This window comes from Astatotilapia calliptera, chromosome 19 (genome assembly GCF_964374335.1).
Source record: "Astatotilapia calliptera chromosome 19, fAstCal68.1, whole genome shotgun sequence".
Classification (NCBI taxonomy): Eukaryota; Metazoa; Chordata; class Actinopteri; order Cichliformes; family Cichlidae; genus Astatotilapia; species Astatotilapia calliptera.
In genome coordinates, this window is record NC_137440.1 from 4,402,872 (window position 1) to 4,413,661 (window position 10,790).

Here is a 10,790-nt window from a genome sequence, read left to right on the forward strand (position 1 = left end):
AAAACACACATACATCTGTTCATCTTCTGTCTCATTCAAAGTGTGTGTGTCTCATAATGGCCCTCAGAAGGACACTTCACAGCTGCAATCATCATCAGTTGCCAGGCAACAAGGAGAAACCACTACCGACAGAAACACAGCACACTCGGCTTCATTATTATTGTTACAGAGTGGCAGAGGCGCGTGTGTGTGCGTCCATTGTGTGTGTGTGTGTGCATGTGTGTGTGTCTGTGGTATATGGTAAGAAAACCAATCCTTGGTGAAACCCAAAGTCTTTTCTGGCATGCTATATCATAATGTTCATAGAGCTGTTCATTACATTACCATTGACCACAGTGCATGGTATGTTTTTGAACAAGACTGAAAAAAACGTTCATACCAACATCACTTTTAAACTGTGCAGACTGTGGTGCTATGCTGATGCTAATATAACAACTTCCCACATAGCAAGTAGGTCTGGCCCGAATCTGGTATCAAGCTGGCACTGCTGGCTGACTTCTGGCATGATAAGACGTATGTCATCCAGATATGGGCCAGGCCTGGCATAGATGGCACTGTCTATGTGATGGCATGCCACATCTGGCTCGATTGTGGTTTGGGTTATGTGGCCCAGTCTCATAGAAAACAGGCCTCTGGCATCAAGCTGGCACTTCTGACTGACTGGTGTCATGGCAGAGTGTATGTCAGCCAGATGTGGGCCAGGTCTGGCAATGACGCCACTGTTTATGCGATGGCATGCCATATCTGGCCCGATTATGGTTTGGTTTATGTGGCCCAGGCCCATAGAAAACAGCTCTGGCTGGGATCCGGCATCAAGCTGTCACCTCTGACTGACTAGTGTCATGGCAGGGTGTATGCCCAGATGTGGGCCAGGTCTGGCAATGATGCACTATTTATGTTCCTATTTTAGTTAGAAGACCCAAATGCCATGTTGCAATACTATACTGCTATGGTAGCCAACGTTTCAAATGCAGATTTGACAGGTTTGTGAGTGTACACTTTATCCAAAACCTAGTGACGGTTTACTCATCTTTGCCAGTGGGTGGCTGTAACTCAGGAGGTAGAGCAGGTCACCTACTGATCGGAAGGTTAGTGGTTTGATCCCTGGCTTCTCCAGTCTGCATGTCGTGAGTGTGAATGTAGTTAGGAGGCACTCAGTTAAGAGAAAGTGTGTGGTTGGGTGAATGTGGTATGTTGTATAGAGCACTTTGAGTAATCTGGGAGACTCGAAAAATGCTATATAAGAATCAGTCCATTCACTGTCTGAACAGAGTTTCGTCGTGTTACTTTTGCACTATTACGCACGTTGTTATTACATGGCTTAATTAAGGTACACATTAGGCTGACATTTAGGGCCAGAGCTGAAACTGCTCTGGGCCAGCACAGGGCCAGCAGTGTGTCTGCAACTGGCCTTGTGTGGGCCACCTTTCGCAAATCAGATCTGGGCCCCCAAAGGGCCCTCATTCTTTGTGGTATGTGGGCCATGTGTAAGCACATTGTCTGCCATCCTTGTCCATAGTCTTATTACATCCCGTATTGATTACTGTAATTCCCTCCTATTTGGTCTCCCTAAAAAGGTCCCTTCATAAACTCCAACTTCTTCAAAATTCTGCAGCTCGGGTCGTAACTTGCACTCCGTTAAGTGCTCATATTACCCCAGTTCTTCAGCAGCTTCACTGGTTGCCCATAGAAGCCAGGATAAATTTTAAAATCTTACTTCTTGCATACAAGTGTATCCATAAATCTGCTCCTTCATATTTGTGTGACCTGCTCCATATCACCACTGTTTCCCGCACTCTCAGATCATCATCTGCTATTCATCTTACTGTTCCGTCCTCACACCTTATCACTATGGGGAACAGAGCTTTCAGTCGCTCTGCTCCTCGGCTCTGGAACTCTCTTCCTCCTGCACTAAGAAATATTGACTCCCTCTCCGTATTTAAGACACAGCTCAAAACACATCTGTTTAAACTGGCTTATTCGCTTTAATGCTGATTTTATCTGTTGTCACGCTCTGTTTTGTAATTTTAACTTATTTTATGTATTTTATGACTATTGTTCCTTTTATTAATTGTGTTTTTTGTAAGGTGACCTTGGGTTTCTGAAAGGCGTCCTCAAATAAAATGTATTATTATTATTATTATTATTATTATAAAATCCCACATAGCAAAATTGGCATGGCCCAGACCTGGCCCACACAATATGCTTACACATGGCCCACATACCGCAAATAATGAGGGCCCTTTGGTGGCCCAGATCTGGTTTACCAGAGGTGGCCTACACATGGGCCAGCACAAGGCCAGTTGCAGACACACTGGTGGTCCTGTGCCGGCCCATGTGTGGACTACCTCTGGCAGACCCTGATTTGGGCCACCAAAGGGCCGTCATTCTTTGCGGTATGTGGGCCATGTGTAAGTTGTGTGCAGCCACGGGCCAGTTGCAGACACACTGCTGGCCCTGTGCTGGCCCAGATGTCAGCCTAATGTGTACCTTAATCAAGCCATGTAATAACAATGTACCGGAACATAACAGTGCAAAAGTAACATGACAAAACACTGTTCAGACAGTGAATGGACTGATTCTTTTATAGCGCTTTTCTGCTCTCTTGGATTACTCAACGTGCTCTATACAACATGCCACATTCACCCAATCTCTCTAAACTGAGTGCTTCCTAACTACATTCATACACATGCAGACTGGAGGAGCCAGGGATCAAACCACTAACCTTCCGATCAGTAGGTGACCTGCTCTACCTCCTGAGTTACAGCCACCCACTGGCAGAGATGGGTAAACCGTCACTAGGTTTTGGATAAAGTGTACACTCACAAACCTGTCAAATCTGCATTTGAAACGTTGGCTACCATAGCTGTATAGTATTGCAACATGGCATTTGGGTCTTCTAACCCGATCCTAGTTCTAGCAACATTCTCTTTCCCTTTCTGAACTCATCTGAATAAGCGCTTGCAGACAAATCAGATCTTCACTGTCAATTATTACGGAATTTTTACTATTTAACATAGCCAGAACATATAATGTAATGTAATTGTAAGGCATAAGTACATTCTAAGACACCTGGAAGGTAACATCTACTACACTCCAAAACTATGGCAAAATGCAACCTAACTTTTCTTACACATCTTAAGCATCTTAAACATTTTGTTAGTCAGTTGAAATAAACTGAGTGCTTAAAAACACACATTCAACAAGCTTAAAAATAGAGAAAAGCAATCGTTTGACCTGAGTCACCACAAATATTATTTACTCTAACATCAACCTAAGACATAAAAAGACCATTATTGTATTCCCACTTTAACATTATTCCTGGTAAATACTGAATTGATAAAGTGACTCTGCTGCTGAAATGATGAAATGCACTATAGAAATAAAACACAAAATTCAACTGGTTCCTCTATCACAAGTCATATTTTTATCACAACAGAATGTCATTGTGCATGGCATATTACTCTCATATTATGGACGTTTATTACTAATGATCAGAGTGTTGGGGTCTCACTGGTGAAAGTAAGTCTATTACTGTTACATTACTTCCACAGTACTCCATAAAATGACCTGCAACCCATTGTCACATAATTAATAATGAGGACATATTTATGATCTTTCTTTTAGTTTTTGTTATCTATGAACACAAAACTGACAACAAAATGCACAGTTAAAAATCATCCCACAGTGATTCTACTGGTAGAAATGGAGGCTACAATGCTGCAAGCCTGACTGCTCATCACTGTGTTTATTACTCGAATTTGCCTTAGTTCCTGGCTGCTGGGGCCAGCATACATTTAGCTATAACATCCCTGTAGGTTTTTCACTAGCTTTTTGTTAGCATGCTATCTGCGCAGATGTTTGCAAAGAATTGTGTTAGGAACACAATGCAATTGTTTTTGTCCTAGAGGCAGTTTGCACTTTACCATTGCATTCTTGTTCTTTTGTGCAATAAAAATAAAAGTACTGTCTGTATCTCTACTCCCCAAAAACTGTAGCTCAGCTCATACAACCCAGTGCACAGGAAGAAAAAACTTTGTAACTTTCTGTCAACAGTTACAATTTTTTTGTCAACAGTTACAATTAACTGTAATGTAATTACTTAACTTCGTGCTGCATTACTGAAAAAATGTGATGTGATTACAATACACGACACTTTGGAATGCACTACACGCACAACAGCTAAGGGGCCACTGGTATATATTACCCAGTCCCATTTATAAAATTAAAATTAAGATAAAATAATAGACATTAATTGCAATTATATTGATACTGAAGGGCTTGATGTTTTACATTGTAGCTTTTGGAGTGGACGTTGGTTTGATTAGGTGTTGGAGAAAGAGAAAAAGTAATTTGCAACAACATTATTGTTATTTGTGGAAATAAGAGAATAAAAACACGCCTGCATTCATAAACTCCTCTGAGATTTCTCTCTGCTTGCCTATGTGAGAAATAGGACATCTATCACATTCATAAGGACATCGACACTGTCTGTGTGTGTGTCAGCGTGGTTTAATTATGAGTGCTCGGTAACAGCTTTGCAGTTCAATTCAGTTCATAAAGCAAAAGCCAGAAAAACAGAAAAACCCCTGCAGAGCGAGTGAACAAAGGCAGAATTAATCATGTTTCCAATGAGAAACAAGCCTCAGAGTGAGTCACCAACTGACTAACACTCCTTTCCAGACTCACATACTGTAGGCTTTACACATAGAGCGAAAAACTGCTAAACACACTGCATGCCATCAGAGAAATGTTGTGTGTTCATGTGTTAGTCTGTTCAGCAGCAAAGGCTTGCTGCTGCACCTCAAATCTCCTGCTGCATGTAACAAATAAAAAACACTGTATCAAAAGTCTAAAAATGCAGCCATGTTTGCGAGGATGGATACATTCGAATGCCTTATTTGAGCATCTGATACATTGTCAATACAGTTATTTTAAAACAAACAATTCATGAAACTGTTTGTCAACAATAAATCTTTTTTAACAGCAATTAACTTAAACAAATTACCCTCGGTGATATACTAAATTCTTTTGTGCCAAATTTTGTTTCATCTGCTGGTGAAAGAATCGAATGGAAACCACCATCCTTATTATTGTTGACGTATATAACAAAGCTTAATATAAGCTTTGTCACAACTAGTCAGCATTCCTGAGGTAAAGTTGCTGTACTGGAAACAAACCTGTATAGTGTATAAAAACTGATTTGTAAAGGTGTGGAAAGTGACATAGCAACAGTATTCCCCTTTCTACTATTCTAAGCCTATGTGTTAGTTCAGTATTAAGCTCTGCAATCATCTGCCCACTTCCCTAGGTGTTCAGCTTCTTTACATCACTACCGCTCTCCCACACTGTCAAACTCAACACTGGCATCGTTGTTCCAGTCCAATCATCTTCTTCCTCAACTGAGCCAATCAGACTCACTTCTGTGTGGTTTAAATCACAAACCACTTCTGTCATTCTGCCTTTCATACATGCAGTGGTGTTTATGATGTTTCTTTTGTCATGCTATCACATTTTTAATCATGTGTCCACCTCTTAGTGACATCCTCGAACCTATTCCTGATCAAGATCAGCCAGAGCCATTTGAATCCTCATCTGTGTGAAATTCTAGTAGAGGGAGCTCCTGTATTGTGTCCCATCAGAAGTACTCTTCTCTGCATCTTCTTGCCCGATCATAGTGCATGAGAAAATATGAGAGCTTGCTGTTGCATTAGACATGACTCAGTCTGGACTGCAAGTCAGTCCACCTCCTCAACAAACCCCCATTCCTGCTGTTTCTGCTCCTTCTAAAACAATTACGTGCAAGCAAAATAGAACCAGGAAGTCTGCTGCATCACCTCCCCTTCCACAGGAAAAGCATAAAATTCCGTGAAGCTCGGATCCTTGGCCATCTACCAGCAACATGGATGTGACGCAGTTATGCCTTTTCTAAATGCCGTCGACTTTCACCTTCAAGTGATGGAGAACCCAAACTGCGTACACTCACCTTTGATCTCTTCCACTCAGCCAGTTTTGCTCCTTGGGCTCAGTGGCATCCTTCTGGAATTCAAAATGTTACTTTGCTGTTATTTTAATGTTCAGGTGTAAAAGACGTCATTTTCAACCTAGTCTTTGAAACTCTCTGATGGATTGTGTTGAATAAAGTTAAGCTTCCAGCTGTGTGTCACCTCTTGGATGATTTCTTCTCATTGATCCTCAGTTCAAGAATTCCAGCTTCTATTCTCAAATTAAAATCCCCATTTCATCATTTAGAGATTGCCTTTTCAATATTCAGTCTTTTGGTATTTGCTTGATTCAGTCTCATTAGGTAAGGGTTGTGGCTCAGATTTAAGGTTCTGGTCTATGCTGCTGAATAACTGGTACAGAGTAAGTTTTTTTATGATGACATAGTATTTTTTTCTGACTCTCTCAAGCCCTTCACAGTTGCACCATCATCTATAAGTTTTGAAGGTATTCTCAAAGGGTAAAACTGAGTTCTCAGTTTCAAAAAGTTATTTTACAAAAAGTGCAAAAACAGTGAGGTGAAACACCTGCATATGAACATTACTTTTATTTTAACATCCAGGACGGAAACAATTGCATTATGCTGCTAACATAACTTTGGCTCTTTGCAAGCATAAACAACGTGCTACTGTATTGTTAAACTAGCCAAGAGCTATGTTGAAGCTGAGTGAAAGCCAACTCAGCAGCCAGACCCTGAACTTCTACAGGAAAAAAAGAAAGAACAAGAAGTGATGAGCAGTCAGACTGCTGCCTCCATTTCTACCTGTTCTTGTTTCTAATATAGAATCAACATGGCGATTGTTTTAAAGTATCTTTGTGCTGGTTTTCATGTTTGCTTTGTTCTGTTGGTTTTGTTTTCATACCTAAATACTAAGAGAAAAATAATGTATGTGTGTCCTTGTTAGGATAGAGATTTGTGCTGATATGTGGTACTGTAGACTGTGTTTAATTGTAATTATGAGACAATGTGTTTTAGTTCATTTCAATGTAACCAGTAGTGTAAAAACTTTCTCCTGGAATTAATTAATATTTTGAATTACTTTTTAAGAAAACTGTTCTGTGTCAACACGTTTTCATCCCAACACGTAACATGCAGACACTATGTGACAAATCATCAGCATGTTGCGCGTTCTGAGGCATGAGAGCAGGTTGGAATAAATCTATAAATTTAAGATTATGGTTAGGGTTGCAATAGAAAGCTGGCAAGAGAATAAAAAGGAAGCAAATAGAAAGCCACGAAGCAGCTTTCTATTCACTTCAATTAGGAATCTGGAGCGTTTAATAAGGACACGGAGGGGTAGCTTTCGCGTTACTATGACACGCCTTGGACCGCGACAAATCGTCGGTATGTTACGCGTTGGGAATGTGAATGCTCTGTCTGTGTAATGTGCAACACATTACTTTGTTGAATGATGAGCCCAACACTGATCACAACAAAGATGAGAAATACCTCCAACATGCACAAACATTTGACTACACAGCACGCAATTAATCTGCATGACTGTAATGCCTTTGAGATGCTGCTTAGCGATGGTGGTGAGTCTAAAAGCCAAAGAGAACCTAATGAGAATCAGTAAAAGAATTAAATCAATAAGTGATATCCGTAACGGAATCGGAATTGGTAAATTCTTATTAATGCCCTTCCCTGCTCATCTCACTCACTTTTTAATCCTTTTTCTTGATACAGGATTGATGAGTAAATGTTTCCCTTGGTCTACCCTTGGGCATGACTCTCTCTGCCTTCTACACCTGTTCTGAATTTCCTTATCATCCAGGAAGGACAACAGATTGTTACACCACCCACAGTCTCACTCTGTGGATGTGATTTCTGACTTACCTGTATTCCCAGTGAGTTCCACTCAAGCCTCCAACCCCACTGACCTGCCTTCCCACTCTCCACCACCACTTGTCTCTTCTTGCTGGATACTTGCCTGTAACGTATAACCTCCTCTATGATTCATGTCCGGATAATCCACAAGTAAGGCAATTCCATTGCTTCACAAGATTCTTCCGATATTAAGATTGGCCAGAAATAACACTCTCTTTCCTCTTGTACAGATTATCCACTTGTTTTCTGATGACCAGTATCCCTTTCTGAACTACTCTCCAGTTCCCAGAACTATCCAACAACTTGTTCAATAATCCTTTTAAATCTGACACATGTGAGATAAATCTCTCTTTGGAGTCTGACCTGTAGTTCTGAAAGCTGGCACCACTGTGCCAAGAATAGCAATGCATTTTATTTAAGAAATGGATGTCTTCCCACTATTGATGGCTGACTACTCATTATTGATGACTTCCTAATTTGCAAAGTAATCCAGTGGCTGGTTTGTACCCAGTTGCGGGTCAATTTGATTAATATATGTCTGACACCCCCAATTAAAAAATAAACTAAAACAAACAATAACCTACAACATTAACCTTCAAATGTTTTTGTTTGTTTGTTTTATTGGAGGAAGAAAACCAAACCAGAAAGTGTTTAAAAATTCAAGAAAAAAATTATGATCTGTAGATCATATTCGTTTTAAATACTGTAGTGCAGTGTCCACTTCCCTTTTTTTTAAAAAAAAACTAAAATATATACTGGGTCAGAGAGGACTGTGACATCATCTGTGAGGTCACGAAACCCCCAAATAAGAAACCCACTGAAAAATCCAAACTCCTTATTGCACTTCCTTTGGTCCTCAACAAAACACTTGGCAAGTTTAAAGTAGATCAGAGAGACGAAAAGCGTGAAATGAAATTATCTGTGTTTATGGTCTATATTTAATGAATTTTAAACCCGTGAAAGATTTATGTCACCAATGTAACTTCTTTACATTATGATTACTCTGTCAGGACTTAGAGGATTTTAGAACTTGATTTTAGAACTTGGTTTAAACTCTTTAGTTACCTTTTGGTCCACGATGGAGCACGCCACCTCCCGGACCTGACTGAGGCTGAACTCCGCGGCATCCAGCAGCACGGGCTCCCGGCTCAGACCGATCTGGATGTGGAAGGAGATCACACCACCACCTCCTCCTCCTCCTCCTACACCACCACCACCCCCTCCCCCGGCGCCGGTGTTGGTGTTGTTTGTGCCCCCTGAGAACGGGAGAGGGCTGGGCGCACGGATCAGCGGAGGCGCACTCATATGAGCCTTTTCACCACCGGTTTCTAACTCTGCCAAGAAACAATTAGGAGTCACGACGACGTGAAACGACCGCACGGGTGAATGAATAGGGAAATTAGCGACACGTCCAGGTGGAGCAGCCAGAGCAGGGATTTACACCGTGGAGAGGTGCGAGAGGCTCGGACGCACGGAACTCCCCAAAGCGTCAGAAAAGTGCAAGAGGATAAAAAGAGTTTCCGACAAAAAAGACGACTGATTAACTAAAATAAAACTAACTGAAAAAAGAAAGGGAGCCGCGAGAAGACAAACAGCGCGGGTGTGAACACAGAGGCAATTAGAAGAGCCATAATGACTACATGACTGGACCAGAGAGCAGCGTGGAAACCGGTGATGCGGGTGACAGAGCCATGGACGTCAACAGTGGCTGGAGAGGAGGAGGAGGGGAGTAAAGGAAAGGAGAGGAGAGAGGGAAATGTCCTGGACTGAGGGATGGTGGATGAATGATGGATGAATGGAGAGGTTTAGAATTCAGAAGCTGATGAGACTGTGCGTTCTGTTCACTTATGTAAATCCAGATATTTGCAGATTTTCAAAATCCCAAATTCTGTCTCTACTCCGTCTATCCTCTCTTCATCTACTGTCCCAGTAATTATTACTGTATTCAACTACTAATTTCTTAACAATATATGCAGTTATGGTTGAGAAATTGATTTTTGGATATACTAATCTAAAACTAGTGAAATATTACCTCTTGAGTTAGTCTTTTGCTGACAAGGCATTTGTTACCCTAATATGGATGTATGGGGTGGGGGGTGGGGGGTTAGGGTGACTTTAGTAAAGTGCAGAGGAGGCAAAACACAGGTTGAAACTCTCCTCACTGGTTTGATTCGGGTAAGTGTCGGGCAGTCAGGTTACTGTCTGGGCTTGCCATTTTGCCGTAGACCCATTAATTCCCAGTAATGTTGAGATGGCTTTTTACGATTAGATTAATTATGTAGGATGTTTAATGTGGTTGCAAACGTGGGTCAAGCAGTTAACTCAGGAGCAGATTCTTTTTTTAAAGGTAATTTTGCTTTCTTCTTGTATGCAGCCTCTTTTTTGGTTTGCAGTGCAGAAAAGCATAGACTGTACCAGAAATGGAATTTGTAATAAAGTTAATCTGTTTTCATGTAACATAATTTTGTCTGTGATTTTCTTTAATCAAGACAGAGATTATTGCCACTGGAAACAATTTAATTTTGTCCACCTAAATCTAATGGATTGCAGTCTCCGCAGACAGAAGGGAATAAATAGAATACAATTAAAAAATAGACTTGGTGAAGAACAAAGTAAGGATGCATTCATTTTCTTTGTATTATCGTGGGGTCTTTACCTTACAATATAAAGTGTGATGGTTAGTGTGATTTCATGCTATATAAATAAGACTGAATTTAAATGACTAAAAGCCCTGTGACGGACTGGCGACCTGTCCAGGGTGTACCCTTCTCTCGCCTTAAGACAACCCCCCCCCCCCCCCCCCCCCAAAAAAAAAAGGATAAGTGGAAGAGAATGGGATAATGGATGGATGGACTGACTAATTAATATTTTTTTTATTGAATTTTGACAGACTCTTACTTCTCTATTTAATAAAAATGCGAGATACCCTCCTGCTTAAAAACCTAAAATATTAACATAA

General features: G+C 40.8%; 1 protein-coding gene across 1 annotated transcript in view; it reads right to left on the minus strand.

Moving 5' to 3' along the window:
* The window catches only part of prkd1 (protein kinase D1), a 75,748-nt gene extending 65,461 nt beyond the window's left edge, over window positions 1-10,287 (minus strand). Inside the window, exon 1 of the mRNA XM_080293757.1 lies at window positions 8,897-10,287. Coding sequence (XP_080149883.1) covers window positions 8,897-9,136 — 240 coding nt within the window. The 5' untranslated portion in view covers window positions 9,137-10,287. The remainder of the gene's footprint in view (window positions 1-8,896) is intronic.
* Window positions 10,288-10,790: the final 503 nt, after the last annotated feature.